Genomic DNA, 16,813 nt, shown 5'->3' with positions numbered 1-16,813 from the left:
TCGAACGGTCACGTCAAAATGTTTTATTAGATAAGTAGTTGAAAATATTTAGGAAGTAAATATTATATTGAATATAATGTGTAATGTAATTATTTTTAGTTTGACATCAATATTGATAAGCAATTATTATATTGGAAATTTCTTTTAAAAAACTTACTCACCTGAAAAGACAATATCTGCAGAAAATATAAAAATAAATTATACATCACGATCTAATTAAAACATAAAAAAGTAACTAAGAAATAATAATAATATAAACTATTTTGTAGCATCCTTTAATTTTTAACGAACGGCACAGAATAACCAGAAGGATCACTTAATGAGAACTTCTAAATCGGTGAATTATTTTCGGGTTATCAGTGTAGCCAGTAAGTTAATTCAACCATAAATAAATCTTCTCTTGGATAAAAATAAAACAAAATTATCTACGATATTTATTATATCAATAAGTTGTACCATCGATTATTATCTTTGTATAGGCTACACTGATATACCAACAGGTATGCAAATCTATCCCCTATAAGAACACGTCGTCAAGTAGTACTAGAAAAGTGGTCCTTCCTTGGGACAAGTATTCATGCTAATAGCATGATGGGTGAATAAGTTTAGCTGCTAAGTAATTGATTCTTCGATTTTTAATTTATCTACTAAAACTAAATATAAATGTGCATGTATAATGGTTCAACATAACCAGGGACTTATGTAGGGAAGGAATTGGGTACTAACTACTGCCAGGTAAGCAATTTTTCAAGTTTATATGGATGGCCGAAGTAATGCAAGTTGTGTAGTTTCTAAAAATGTAGTCATAGAAAACATTTTTAAAAATACAAAGGTTAATTATTTTTAATGAAAGCTGAAGACTTAACATATTTTTATCATAGTAATATGTTAACTGTTGAGAGTTTTCAAACCTTTGTGTGTTCAAATAATTTCTAGTGACTCATTTTATAATTTGGTAAGGGGTGGTTAATAAAAAGCCTTGTGTAGCGAGTAAAACCTGATATATGTATAAGTCTCTGAAAATAAAATATGGGTATTTCATTATTTTGAAATTGATTGTGTATAAGTAACATATTTTTTAATAAGAAGTTTGATAATAAAAAACTCATATTTTATAATAATATAAGTTTAAGAAATACCAATGTAATTTTATTGTTGAGTTATAAAAAGAGTAAAATCAACATAGCCCGAGAAAAATAAAACATTTTTTAATGAAATTTAATTTTATGTAACTTGTTTCTATTTTAATTAAATAATTGTAAACATAAAAGTACATTTTATATTTAGGTATGAAAAAAAAAGTTGTTGGTAGGTTAATTTGTTTTTATATATTTTTTAATAATGTTGTTATATTTCAGTAAATATTTGATTATTTTTTTATAAAAGTTAAATAATCGAAACGAATTGATACATCACTGGAGTTATGTTGCTCACATTTGTAATACGTACACTTAAAGGTTAGTCTAAAATTTAATATGTTTCATGTTTAATTAATATACCTACATAGATGTATTCAAGGTCGTTGGTCTGAGTTTTGAGGGTTTGGCGTGCACTACGAAATTTCTTGGATATCAAATTTTATTTTTCTCAATTATTTTCAAAGTAACTACGAATTTCTTCGAAGAAGATATTTTTACTGCACAATGATAATTATATTTAGTATTTTTGTCACAGCAAAAAACCTAGTGGTCTGTGATCTGACATGGAAGTATGCAACTAACATCCATGCCGGCCATTCGGGTGACATTAATCGTAAATTTAATTTTTAAACTTGAATATTATTGTCTGTTGTCAACATCAGGTATTAATTAAAGTTTAAAATATTTAGTTAGTCAAGGATATGATGTGGACACGAGTAGAGATATTTTTATAAGCGTACATGGAAAGTCACCCACTTTATGCACATTCTAACATGCATTAATTACTGTAGTTTATATCACTAGCTTAGTAGATACTAGCTCATGTAAAGTTCAACATAATATAAGAAATTGTGTAGGCACCACCAAATTTGTTAGACATTTTTGCTAAAAATTCAGCTAAGCGAGCAAATAATGAACCTTTTAACAAGAAAATTTCAGTAGCCCGCTGTGCTATTTATCTAAGACCGGTTATGTTCACTCAAATGTGTTGTTTATTACATTGTAGATACACTGCAGATTTATTATTATTACAATTTCCTTAGCTATAATACAATAATTTTATTGTATAAAGCATTATAGCGTGTATGGTATTAATATTAATAATATCATATTTGTATAAGTGTATAACCAATATTGTTATGTTATAACATGCTATTGTGTCTTCTCGATATTTAATTTAATTTAACTAGTCCAATGACAATATTTTTATACAAAACCAAAAATGAACAACTTTTCAATAGTCTAATAATATCTTTATTTCATTTTTAAGGCTCTAGCTACCATCTCGATAAGACACAATGCAAAAGTAAGGATCAGCATAGGTTTTTATTTGGATTCGATTCGTATTTTTCATCCTGACGTTTCCTCTTTGTCAACTTCCGGAGAATGTTTTCTTCTTTAGTCTGTTTAGGAAAAAAACAAACCAATATATTTTTTTCCTTGTCGATAGTGTGGCCATTTGAATGGATTACACCCGACTTGGCGACGCCTGTAGTTGCAGTTTCATTTTTTTTTTGTGCCCACAACACATTTTCTATTTGCCTTTTATTGTGCACTTTTGTTTACATGTTTTTATTTAATATTTTTTTTTTCACTTAGAAAAGCACAAAGAAAAGCCCGAAATCATTTGCCGCAAAAAAAGGTCCAAAAAATAGTATCAAAATAGTATTATACCTATAGAAAAGGGTTAAAAATAAAATAATGATATTCCCAAAAGTAAATATTTATATTTTAAATACCTACTATACAATGGCCATTGAGAAATCGCTTCTGGGCGGCGACCAAAACTCGTCCATCTCGAGCATTTGCGGAGGCAACTAGGTGGTAGAGTGGAAGAAATTTGGGTACTAATCAATGGAGCTCAATCATTTGTATGAGCAAAGGAGTAGCGCTCTATCAGTGGCGGTACTGCAGTAGGATATAATAATTATATAAGTCATGTTAAATAGATTTAGAAGTTTTAAACATATTTCTTTAAAAATAAATTGAAAAAAAAATTATTCTTAAAGTAGGTACTTATTTATTGTAAGGATAAAAGTTTAATCTTAGATAAGAAGACTTGATAAAATATGTAACTCGATGAATATCAACATACCTAAATATAATGTTATATATAGTTGATCATAAATAAAATAATATTGCCCCTAGTATTGTAATTACTATAGTAGTATAGTTAGTACATAAACTACAGTTATACCTACGTATAAATTATAATCAATGATAATGATTTAAGCGTGGAAACAATAACTATATCGTTCAAGAAAATGCGTGATTCTCTAGCCATCCGCTGAGATATTCAAATACATAATTCAATTAAATTACCTAAATTAACATAACTTCACCAATAACTTGGAATCAGCTATCCTGTGATGGAACCACAAGCGTATGACCGCACATTTTGGCATCGCCTGTAACCGCTGACGGCCCAAACTTTCTACTGATCAATGATTATTCGATTATTATAGTGCCACGAAAGAAAACCTGTCATGAACAATTATTAAATGGTTATGGAGTAATATTTATCTACATCCTAGAACCTACCAATAGATATTTCATATTTTCATAGGTTTATTTTTTTTTTTGTGTGTCTATGTACATGATAAAAAGTCTAAATTATACTTCGATTTTCAACTTCAGTATCTTGTCCAGTGGGTCAGTTGGTGCATTCGGGACGTTAAATTCCCAGTAGCTTTAAAAAGTGCCAAAAAAAATGAGAATCTTCAAGTAAAGTCAATTTTTGATTTTCTATATTAATTTTTGGTGCAAATCAAAAAAATGACTGTAATAACTACTTGAAATTTTCACTAAATATTTATAATAGTATTTTCTATACACCATACAATTTTCAAAATATCTTGACTCATGTTGAGCTATTTAGATTAATAAGATATTTTCGATTTAATTAGTTTTTTTAATTAATGTTGATAAAAAAATCTTAGCCCTATCAAAAAACTTAAAAACGTAGTTTAAGGCTCCTCATGTATTCCTCAAGTAGTTTTAAAAGGTGTAAATTAAAAAAATTGAACAAAATCGACAGTAATTTTTTTATGAAGGTCTGAAGTTAGAATTTAAACGAAATTCGTAAAAATTAAATTTTCAACCAAAAAATCTAAAAAAATATATAGTAAACACAGTCTTTTTATAGGTTTTAATTTTAAATTTATATAAAATTACATATTTAAACCAAGAATAATGGTTTTGGTTATTTTGTTCATTGTTGTAATTTAAAAATATTATAACATTATACGTTGGTATTTGAAACTTATAGAGTATATTATTATATTTTATATTCATATGACATTTTTAAATGAAATTTTTTCCAAAATTGAAATTGTTTCAACAAAAATGAATTGAACCTTCTGCAGTAATAATACCTAAGAGTAAAATAATTTAATTTAATCACAATAACATTATAAAATATACTTAGTAATACTGATATTATAGGCTGACAGACCGTCTACGCTCAGAATCGTTTTTCTTATGCAATAATTTTATACAATTTAATTCAACAGAATATCTATTACGGTAATTATAGTAGTTTAGACACCTAAAGTGTACAGCAGAGCCAGAGCGTTATATCCTCTTACCACTTGTTTAATAAATGTATTAAAATAGTTATACAAAAATAAAATGTAATAATATTCTACATACATTTTGATAAATCTACAATAAAATAACTAATGAAGCATGAACAAATACAAAATAAAAAACATATCGATACAGAACCACCCTCGGCCCACCACTGAGTCAATACGCATTTTCCCTCAGCTCAGGGCCTAAAGGTTAAAACTAATAGTATATAAATTAATGTTTATTTTGTTTTGTGGTTTATAAGCTATACGCATGTATTTTGAATACGTATAACACCTATCGGATAAAAAATTAAAAAATTATTTTTATTATTTTTACCTCGGAAATTATTTGTTTATCTTTAATGAATCAGTCATTTCGTCAGTTCGATATTATGTCCATGTAGTCGTCATAAACACACATTCCATATAATAATATTTATTTATGTTTATTTCAAACAGAATAATGGGCCCCGCTGAGCATGCTCAATAATATGATAGGGTTGTACATCAAACAATTTAATATTATGATCGAAGGAAAATGTTCAATGCCGATTCATGCTGTGATGGTATTTAAAATCAGCAGTATATAATATTATGTCACGAATGAATTCCATTAAAATGAAAATTAATATTTTTCTTACTGAAATATAATTAGACCTCTATTGTAAATTAAGAATACTGGAGAATGGCGATCAAACACGTGCTACTGATTCGTCTGGTATGCCAGAGGAGAGAGTGGGACGTAATTAACCATGTTGTAATTTAATTTAAAACGATGCTGATTAAAGATTTTTTTCATTACAGATATTACAAAAACGAGTTATAATTCATCAAAGTAAAGCTTTCAAATGTTCCATCTTAAAGCTTAAAAAAAATCTAGCTGTTTTTACATTTTTTAAGGCTAGTATCAATTTCCACCTACTGGTATTCGTTAATTAAATTTAGTTTTTGTAATCTCAACGTCAATAACTGAAATACGTTTGCCATTAAAAATAGTAAAATAAAATACACATCAGTTTGTAGGTATATCAGTACTAGATTAGACTCGCATAATAAAAGTATGTCATGACCAATACGTCTCAAAAACGATTGCCAATTTGATTTGCAAGCTTCAATAACTTACAAGTTACAAGTTTACAACCAATATGTTATAGACTGTAGAATACAAATTACGAATAATAAATATCTACAAGATTGTACAGTCAAGGTCAACAGTGTACCAACGTGTGATATTAATATAATAATATGTAATATACAGATATACAGTATAGAACGACCAACTAAAAAAAAAAGGTATACCATTGACAATTGTAATATTGTATACTATCTTCACGATTATTTATAAATTGCCAAGCACTACTGTCTAGAGTCTAGACTGATCATTGCATAAAAGTTAAAATCATTGATTATCAAACTTTTTAGGCAGAAACGTAATTTAGTAGAGACGGGAATCGTATCTTTTTTGTTTTGGGCGAAAACAGTCAATATTATTTTGGTGTAAACGGATTACACCCCAAGTATTTGACGGGGATATGTCAAACAGAAATATGCCCATAATTATGTATTTATACATTATACTCCATATAATTTATAAAATCATCTATGCAGTTTTAAGTTTCTACACATAAGTTTAGAACACCTTAATCCCCGTTGTGTCCGTTAGTCACCAGTACTGCATAGTTACGATTGTTGATATTAAGATAATATTTAGAATAAAATAAATAATTTAAAAATGGTTCGGTATATTAAAACTTATAAGTACTTTTATAAAAGTAAATTCATACTAACCTGTAATCAGCATTAAAAAATAGGATCAAAATATGAGTTTTTAATGTAGATTTATACTAGCCAATATTAAAAATTGGCACCAACATAAAAATACTTTATTTACAAATTAAGACATTTAATTTATTTCGGTTTCTATACAAAAGCATATTCAAGTTACCAAATTATTTTTAAGCTACAAAGTTCATTAAATACCAACAAAATAAGTTTAGAAACCGGTCATTTAGCACGCTCGCAGAGTGAGATTTCCTTACTTGTTTTTTTTTATACTTATTTATGTATTTTGTTCAACTATTTAGTACAAATCCTGAAAGTAGGTATCAATGTTACTCTATTGATTTTCAATCGATATAGGCATATTACATATATTATAAGGCTATACATGACCTATAACCTATGACATTTTGCCATTTTGGAGCAGTTTCCCTATACTTGAAAAGGTGTTAGCAAAAAAACAAATATCACTGCTAAACCAAATACATTTTTAATTTCACTAAGATTTTAAAATAAATACACTACTATACAACATTAATCAAGTGAACTTATAAGTCAATATGTCAATAAGTACAAACTGGATTGAGTGGATCTGTATATCCTGTCTAATTTTTTTTCAAATATGAATTTAATTACTTTCTTCTACATTAAATAATTGTAGTGTACAAAGTTACCTTTGCCTTTTTTTCTGAAAACCACTTTAGCAAGCAGTTTACGTGAATATGGAATAGTCAATAGTTCAAAATCCTGCAATAATAAATTTGGGTATCTTCCTTTATTCTGACATTTTTAATATCCAATGTCAACATGAATATTATGTACCTACTGGCTACTACCTACTCATGTTGTTAAATTTCTATTTTGATTATAGTTGAAAAAATAATTTCAGTTGCAATGGAACATAAAATCAGAGTTTTTTTTATTTGACGCAGTTGTGAAAAATAGGTGGACTTGCAACGTACCAACGTATTGAATTTATTTCAATTGATGTTGATTCATAATGAGTCTCAATGATGAATAACAATCATACCAGGTACTAAGATTAAAATATAAAACGCTTGTATATGAATTATAATAAATAAAGCATTTTAACAATTATAATTCTACCAGAGTTACTAATACAATTGGGTTAATGTACGTTAACATGATAAATATTAGGAAAAAAGCCCTAGAAAAAAGCCCCTAGTAAATAATTATTAAGCAAAATAAGCTATGTACAAGATATATTCAGGTATAGCTTCAATCTCTATATTGCTTATTGAGCATAATCTTGTTCCTAATAAAGGCCAAGGGGCAAGTGGTAGATTTCTGGGGCTTTTTTTACAGCATTTTTGTTTAGGGTTTTTTTTATTGTGACTTATTTTCCGAATACCATATAATTACCAACTATTCGCTAGGTATATGGAAATTAAAGTTGAATACGCTGAAAAATAAAATAATGTAACACATATTATTATAGGGCTTACAACATAATAATAATAATCCAATTCGTAGGAATGGCGCTGGAATACAAAATGACTTGAAATAATGAAATGTCTACCTGTAATAAATATATGTTTCGCATGAGCGGTGGCTTTATAAAATGGACGTAAAAGTCATACAGAAATAAAATAGTTACGTGACGATAAGTTATTAAAAACACTGAAAATAAATTCAATAAATATTAGACATCGATATTTTTAATGCTGAAAAATTAAATAAACTATAAATTACTATGAACTTAAATAAAAACAAATAATGTGAAATAGAGCAAAACATCGCTTTCGAAAATACATGGACACATTTATTAAGTTTATATACGTTATATTATGCTATCTTGCCGGATTGGTTTAATAATATATTATGATTCAAAGAAAAATAGGAAGAAACCTATATATAGAGGGCGTGAAAACTGCCGTTAAGATTTGTTTAAGATTTTGTTCTGACTTCAAAACACAAATAGTATATAAAACCTGTCGAGTGTTAAAATGACCGATGACCTCAGAGCTTTCAAAAGTAACTTACATTGACGTTCGAAACACGTGCGATAGTTTTTATTCAGAAACCGCAATGCGATCATTTCCATCTCCTCTCACTCACCTAGCCAGAAGTTACCTATATTATTTATTTACTTTTTTCAAATCACTCAGAGAAAATAGTCTATACCTAGTAATGTACATTTTTTCCATACATTTTGTAAAATAACAAATACAAATTGGAAATTCAAATTCAGTGTATTAAACAGTTGGTACGAAAGTAAGTAGCAGCCAGCAGGTATAACATAAAAACCACAAAAGAAAAATTGCTTTTGGTCATGATTCTTACTACAAAAATAGTAAGAGTAATTTAATTACATTATAATTAATGTATTAAACTTGAATGATTTGTTGATTACGTTTTGAAAATTTGACGTTTAAATTAATTTAAAAATGATAAGATACCTACGTCTTAAACATATGGTACTCATTACTACTCAATAAACTAAATACATGAATTTGACGTTAATTGATTCTGTAACATCTCATAATATTATAATATTGATATATTGATACATCAGGTGGCCAACCAAGTTTTTCTTTATGTAATATAATAATCAATTTAATCTTTGAACAAAATACCATATTATTAATTGTATACAATTGCATCTCGTAATAACTTACGACTACAATAATAAATAATAAATTCGTCTGCAAAGGAAAAACAATCAATGAATAGAATAAGTAGAAGAAATGATTTTTTCTATTTTTTCGAAGAAAAAAAATAAATTGTAAAGTAATTCATACAGAAATTCATTGAATGATACAATGAGTCAACGAAAGTAACTTTTCATCGAATCTAATGATAGTTAATTCTAGACGTTGATACTTGAATACTTGAATTAATTAAAGATTGTATTTGTATTCCTGCATATTGATCGTTTCTAAAATGAATGAATAGTTTGTTTTTACGTCACATTTATTATTTCTCACAACAAAGAGCCTTTTTAAATCAAAACAATTAAAATACATAAATAATAAATATACATTATACATTTGTACGTAATTTAATTTATTTAAATTTAAATTTATAGTTTGGTAACTAAATTGTATATTTTTTATTTTTTTATTTCTTAATAAAGCTCTAATTACAAGTTACAGTATCAATTTTATACACAAAAAATGTAATGTATTGCGAATTAAACCATTTTAAATAAATTTTACGTAAGATTTTACGTTTAATAATCGTTTCTCAATTTACGATTTTTTGTGTTTTCTGTTTTTCGTTTTATGATTTTTTAAGTTATTGGTTTATCGTTTTGTTTTGTTTTTTGTTTTTTATATTATCATTTTTATATTATCATTTACCGTTTTGTTTTCTGTTATCTATTTCAATCGTTTTTTTACTAGTATAACGTTATAATCATAACGTTATGTAAACGTTTTCGAGCCCAGGATTTGAATATGACATCAAGATCAGTGAGATCACACAATCAATTTCCACGAAGTAAAGGATGAATTCATATATTGCAGTAGGTGTGATGAATTAAGTTACAAGAAAGTGTGAAGGTCTTAGGTTTGCATTTATAGAAAATTTAATGGTAATTTATTAATATCATACCAATTAGCTTAGAGTACTTAAATCATCTTGTAATAAAGATATATCATTAATGTTTCTTGTAAGACGAAACAATTTTATATCGTCGGTGAAAAGTAATTTTCTTGAATTTAATAATTTTAAATCATTTATAAATAACAGAAATATAATAGGAGCAAGGTACCTTATTGTGGTACAGCAGAAAATACTGTAAAAGGAAACGATTTAAAATTGTTATACTTCATATAACTATTTGTTTCGTACTAATCGTACCTGAAATATAAGAAGTGATCCAAGTGAGAAAAGGGTCACTAATACCAATGCCACGTAGCTTAGAGATAAGAATTGTGTGATCAACTTTATCAAAAGCTTTAGAGAAATTCGTAAAAATTACATCAACTTGATAGGTAACTATGTGAGAAGGCATCTAACATACATTTCTGAAAAAATACTGATTAGTGACCGTTGATCTATCTTTAATAAAACCATGTTGATCCAAACTATTATTGTGGTATTGACTTTGCCTGAGGTTACAACTGTTATGGTGGAGGAGGGCACAAATTCACAATATTATTATAATAATATTCTATGAAATAAATATTATAGGCTCAAAATAGTATTATTATCATCAATTAAATAACTTATAATAATGCACTAACCTATAATAGTGTCGAAGTCTACCGTTGATTATTAATTATAAAAGTGTTTGAAGTAGGTAGGTACTACAAGGCGAATTCATAATGAACCTCCATACCTAAATAAAAACATCTGATTGCGCGGGCGGTGACTGGTGATAGCGATCCGGCTATCGTCGGACGTCTACGACTCATGTAGGTAATCATACAGTCGAACACTAACGTGTTATCAAAACGCTTTTCCCGTATGTTGTTGTTGTTGTAGTACCTATAACAGTGATGTTATATTAGGTTTAGGTACCTATTAAATATTTTTAATGGAACTTTAAATTAAATTACAATTCGTGTTATTGCAGTTGTTCGAGGTCTATATCCGTGCGTATACGTGACAAATAACACAAAGCAATACTTACGCACATAAACTATACCGGCGACGCGTAGGTCGTCGTTCTCCAAGTATCCGACACCTGTGTCGCAACATGAACTTCGAACCTGACTTGAAGCAGTACACCATGTGCTCGGTGTTGGGCTCCTGTTTCTCCGACCGGGCGGTCGTGTTCCTGGGCAAACACAACAAGAGTGGCAACCTGGTGGCAATGAAGAACTTCAACTTGGACAGCATGTCGAAAACTGACTGTCAGCTCATACAGGACGAGATCTACAACACTAGGCAGCTGATGCACCCGAACCTCATACCGTATGTGACTTCCTTTTTGGACAAGAGCCAGCTGTATGTCGTATTCCCGCTCATGGGGTACGGTTCGTGCAGAGACTTGTTGCGCAACCATTTTGTGGAAGGATTGCCGGAAACAGTTATAGCATTTGTGCTTAGGGATGTTCTGCTGGGACTAGAGTATATACACAATAAAGGGCTTGTGCATAGGTTGGTAGCATTTCCCCACTACCAGTATTGATAATTTTTTCATAATTTTTTTTCTACAGGGCTATAAAGGCGGGTCATATATTGATACGTGCGGATGGACATGCAAGCTTATCGGGCTTGCGTAGCATGTGTCCAATCGATAAACGGTCAAATTTACATTCCTTGCCTCTGCAATCGGCTAACAACTTGAATTGGTCTAGTCCCGAGATGCTCGAACAAAATTTGCTTGGGTACAATGAAAAGTCTGACATTTACAGTATAGGCATAACATCATGTGAATTGGCAAATGGTTTCGTTCCTTTTGCTGAAACTGATACCACACTTATGCTAACACAAAAAGTTAAAGGTCTTATTCCACACTTGCTAGACTGCACTACATGCTATCCATATGAAGATAATGCAGCGGATAATGGATACCAATCCGAAGAAACAATTGGTGTGAACGCAACACCTGTGAGCAATGTTTATACCAGAATGTTTACCGAGGAGTTTCACAATCTTGTTGAATTGTGTTGTCAACGAGATCCAGAAAGTAGACCTTCTGCACCCAATTTGCTGGCTCATACTTTTACTAAACAAGTGTGTTTTAAGTTTACATATTTTTTATATGACATTTGCAACTATAAAATTCTATACATCACATAAAACCCTTAGCAACGTAGCTTTGCCTTAGCAAGTATTCCAAGAGTTTAAAATACTTAAAAACTTTTATTCATATAATTCAAAATATTTTATTAGCAATATGGAGAAGAATCAGGTTAAAACATTTAATTAAGTCTAAGTGATACAATTTGGTAAATAATTCCTAAATGCTTAAATTACCTAATAAAAAATAAAAAATTATTAACTTTAAAAATTTAAGCTCCTGTAGATGTAAAACATAAATATAAAGTAGATTGTAGATATTATAACTCAATAATTTTGTTAATGAAATTTCAGTTTGAATAAGTAAAAATGTACATTTCTATCGGGTCTTAACTTAATTTTAGAAGGTCTTGTATCTATTTGAATGTACATAAATATTAAGATGTAACTATAATTAAGAGTACACACTACATATATTTTCATGAAAATAACTACTAAATTGTACATAAACTGTCATAAATTGTGTCCGTGTTACAAATTATAATAACATGGTAAATTTGCATTTAAAAGTTGAAATTTGGTTTGATTAGTTCAATATTGGGATAAATTAAACCTATTTTTAAGCTTTATTGTAACCACATTGTTTGTGTTCTGTTATAAGTTGTTTTTTTTAAATATTTTAACTCTTTGAAACAAGTTAAAATAATTTTTAAATTGTAATGTCTTACAACTAAATTGGTTTAAAATTAAAATATCAAAAATAAACTGTCATCAGAATATAGATAATTTTGTTAGCTAAATTTGATAATAATCAATTCACTCTCATATCAAAATTGACAAAACTAAACTTAAACTGTTTATTGTACATTTAAAATAAAAGCTGAGTCAAGTTTACATTTGTTAGTATCATATGTTTCCGTCTATGTTAATGAAATTCATTTATGTAACTGCTTATGAACGGAAATTAAAAACATGATATTGATAAATGTATCCTTGATCTGCAAACCCCAGGGGTACGTAGACCAATGTCGGGAGTCTGTGGTTATGCTAATAAATAATGATAATTTATCAATCAATATTGATTTTAACTTAATATTATTTTATAGGTGAAAAGAGTGAACGTAAAAGTAACTGATTTATTGCGGCCAGCTGTACCTCTGTTGAAGACAAATGTTGCAGAAATAAGTGATGATCTCGCTTCTATTGGAGGCATGTCACAACAATTGAGTGATCTTGACCTGTTAACATATGCATGGGATTTCGACCTTAATGATATAGTACCAACACTATAAATGCCTATTACCAGTATTAGTATTAGTTAGCAAGTGTTCATCCCTATTATATTGTATGCAATATAGATCAGTAGCTAGTCTATAATATATGAAACTTTAAACGTTTATATAATATTTAGATCAATGTTGTACCTACACAACTACTTGAATTTACTCTTACTATATTATATCTTTTAAATTAATCTCTGCTTGGATGTTGATAAAAAAGTGTATTTAATATTGACTGTAATTCAGTTGAATATTTTATTTTGATTTATGGCTACTATTGCTATTTATAAAATATGATACTTAATGGTACATTTTTTTTTGCAAATAGGTACTTAGAATTTTTTATTGGTTTTTGATGTTCATGCTTATGCATATGATTATACTATTTGCTTATAGCAAATTAAATAACTATCTAATATTAGGTATAACATGGTACTAAATACAATGTTATTTTTATTTGGTGCTTCTAGGTTTTTTCCCCAAAAAATTGATCTCTTTTTATTTTGTTGGTTCATTAGCAATGCTTTTAAAAGTTATATTTGACAATTTTTATTTTATTTCTAAAAACATTAACTAACTCTTTGTGTTACTTAATAATAATGTTAACATTTACATTTACATAGCTTTTACAAATTAGGTATGTAACTAATGTTTTTGTTTATTGCTATCTAAATAAAGAAAATAATATGGAAGTATGCAACACATTCTCAACATTGCTCAATATTTCAAAATATTATATTTGTTTTTGTTTTGAGTATAAAAAAATTGCAATTAATTTTTGAAGCGTTGTGCATTGTATTTTATATTCCTTGATCTAAGTTCTAAATGTGGTATTAATTATATTAATGTGAAATAACGTACATTTCAGAAACAGATAATACATTTTTTAATCACATTTATTTGTTAATTTTATGTCGATGTATGTTTTAAATTTACCAAACTCCATTTTTAGTATTATTTTAAAATGTATGTCTAATTCTACTATTATTTTAATTATGATTATTATTTTATATTTGTTGTTGTTTATTATAGATGTAATTTCTACTATTATTTGTTCTCATCTAGTAAATTATTCAGTTATACTATTTGCACAAACATTTAATAAAATATTAAATAATATAAATGTATAAGAAATTAAATTTAAAAAAAATATATATATATGTACAATTTTAAAGCAATGACTTAATTATTTTTCTTTGTATCCTAACATTATAAAATCACAACCTAGTTCTATGTAGGACGTAGGACGTAGGTATACAATGAATAAATCATTTCCCTTCACATTTGACTTTGAAACCGTCAGCTGTCAATCTAACTTTGAAAATAGACCCAAAGAATTTAGATATATCTAACAATTTAATTCAGACAACAATTTTATTTTTCCTCTAAACTAATTTACCAGAAGTGTGGAAAAATCATAAAGGCAATGTTTCCAACATTTTGAAGCAAAAAAGGTATTGTTCCGGCAATCGTGAGTTAACTGTCACCTAGTATATTTTGAATGAAGTGTTAATTTTAATTGAAAACCAACTTCTGAAAACATATGGAAAAAGCTGTCTGATTTCAATATAAAATCTCCATCAAGAACCGATGAGAATCATAGTCGTTTTCTTAGGGATGAATTATATTACAGAAAATCCTTTAATTATGACGCACTTTCAAGTTGTATTTAGTTGCATATTATAATACTGAGTACTCCTTTAGTATGTGAGTTACCAAGACAATTAAAAATTATATTTTGTAATACTAAACGAATGCCCAATACGCGGTCCGCAGGTCACATACTAATCCAATAGGTACCATTAAATAGACTAATAAACTAATACTATTTTACAAAGTAAACACAAAGTATCACCTACTGTACTAGACAATTTTTTTTTCGATGTACTTAGTGGAACTGGAAAAACATTTATGTTAATAATATCTCACTTCCAAACCTACGAGTCCAGGGGATAATTTCATTGACAGTCGCTTCTTCTAAGATTGCAGCAACATATTGTTACAAAATGGTAAAACACACATTTTGGGTAAGCTACTAAAAACCAAAACACTTCCACAGAAAATATTTCTGGTATTTTTTCCCAATTCATTTCGAATCTTAATACCATGCTAAATACAACCATGCTATATTAGCCATGCTTTATACATTACCAGCCCACTTACCATCACACACCTTTCCTCTATTTTAAATTCACTCACGGCCATCGCCAAAAATACTATCTAACTTTTTACATTTGAGCAAGGCCTAGCAAGGTGTTCTTTTTTACTTGGTCTTTTTTTCCTAGATTCGTTCAGAGTAATATCGTTTCAATGCTTGTAGCTGTTAGCTGTGCATCATTTAACCTCGGCGACAGCGATTTTATGTGAGCAGATGACCGACGTCCGACAGTGACCACTAAAATATTTCACTTTGCATTGTAACCTTTGCATGGTACGTATTATTTCAACATATTAACTTCTTTAATTAACATTTTCTTACTCTAAGATATTTATTTTAGTTCAATAAGTATATACCTAACTAATATATTATAACTTTAGAATTTAGATTCTTAATTTTTAAAAATACATTATATTTTAAATTGTTTTCAATAATTATAAACCTAGGTTGTATACAATAAATAAATGAAAATAATTTAACTAATAAAATATTTAAAAAAAAATATAGTAAAATTACTAACATTTTTCCAACTTCCAATGAATGTTTTTTTAATTTTATATAGGACAAAGAGAAAAATATAGCCTTTGGTAGTAGTGGTAAGCCGTGAGCGGCAATAATCCAAGCCAGTAGATTTTTTTTTATCAAAACACTAAAGAATGAAATTACGGAGCAGGAAATTCAATCTATTAAGACTTAGGCTATAGGTGGATATTTGGGGGGGGCTTAGCCCCCTCCACGGAAGGAAAAATTAAAACTATTCGAAGGATTATTGAGTTATAGCCCCCTATACAAATTCAACCAAATGTCCACCGATGACTAAGACTAATGCAAGTGAATCATCAGTGATATCTACATTATGCTTATGACATAAGCCGCTATTTATCGATAAAAATTATAAGTTGAACGATTTCACTAAATACCAATTATTATAAATCCCGTGGTTTCCAACCAATTCTTATAATTTTCCTTTCTCATTAAATTCGAAAGGTGGAAGAGAGGTTAAGCGTTTTGTTGGACTCCACCATGGCACCATCTTACAGCCCATCATAGGCGTGTCCACGGGTCTTGCCTGTCATGCACAGGCATGACCTGCAAAATTTGATCTAAATTAAAAAAATTAATTTAAAATCTTTAAATTCGGAGGTCATATCCCAATACCCTAACAGAATTTTTTATTGGCGGGGGGGGGGGGGTAGTTTTTCTCTCCCCTGGATATTCCACGGTTGTGCA

The 16,813-nt window shown here is 28.6% G+C and overlaps 1 protein-coding gene across 2 annotated transcripts; it reads left to right on the top strand.

Annotated features, from left to right (window-relative positions):
- The first annotated feature begins 602 nt into the window (after nucleotides 1-602).
- Nucleotides 603-13,506, top strand: LOC111033445 (STE20-related kinase adapter protein alpha). 2 transcript variants are annotated; one of them, XM_022314181.1, is made up of 4 exons: nucleotides 603-735; nucleotides 11,034-11,560; nucleotides 11,620-12,139; nucleotides 13,252-13,506. In XM_022314181.1, exons 2-4 carry the CDS (start codon nucleotides 11,157-11,159, stop codon nucleotides 13,435-13,437), a joined length of 1,110 nt encoding a protein of 369 aa, XP_022169873.1. In that variant the 5' UTR covers nucleotides 603-735; nucleotides 11,034-11,156; the 3' UTR covers nucleotides 13,438-13,506. The 2 variants fall into 2 exon arrangements, with proteins under 2 accessions (XP_022169873.1, XP_022169872.1); XM_022314180.1 differs by lacking the exon at nucleotides 603-735 and having other exon boundaries at nucleotides 10,871-11,560.
- Nucleotides 13,507-16,813: the final 3,307 nt, after the last annotated feature.

The sequence above is a fragment of the Myzus persicae genome, unplaced genomic scaffold, assembly GCF_001856785.1.
Source record: "Myzus persicae strain clone G006 unplaced genomic scaffold, MPER_G0061.0, whole genome shotgun sequence".
Lineage (NCBI taxonomy): Eukaryota > Metazoa > Arthropoda > Insecta > Hemiptera > Aphididae > Myzus > Myzus persicae.
Note: the sequence above shows the minus strand (reverse complement) of the source record. Positions and strands in the feature narration are given on the sequence as shown.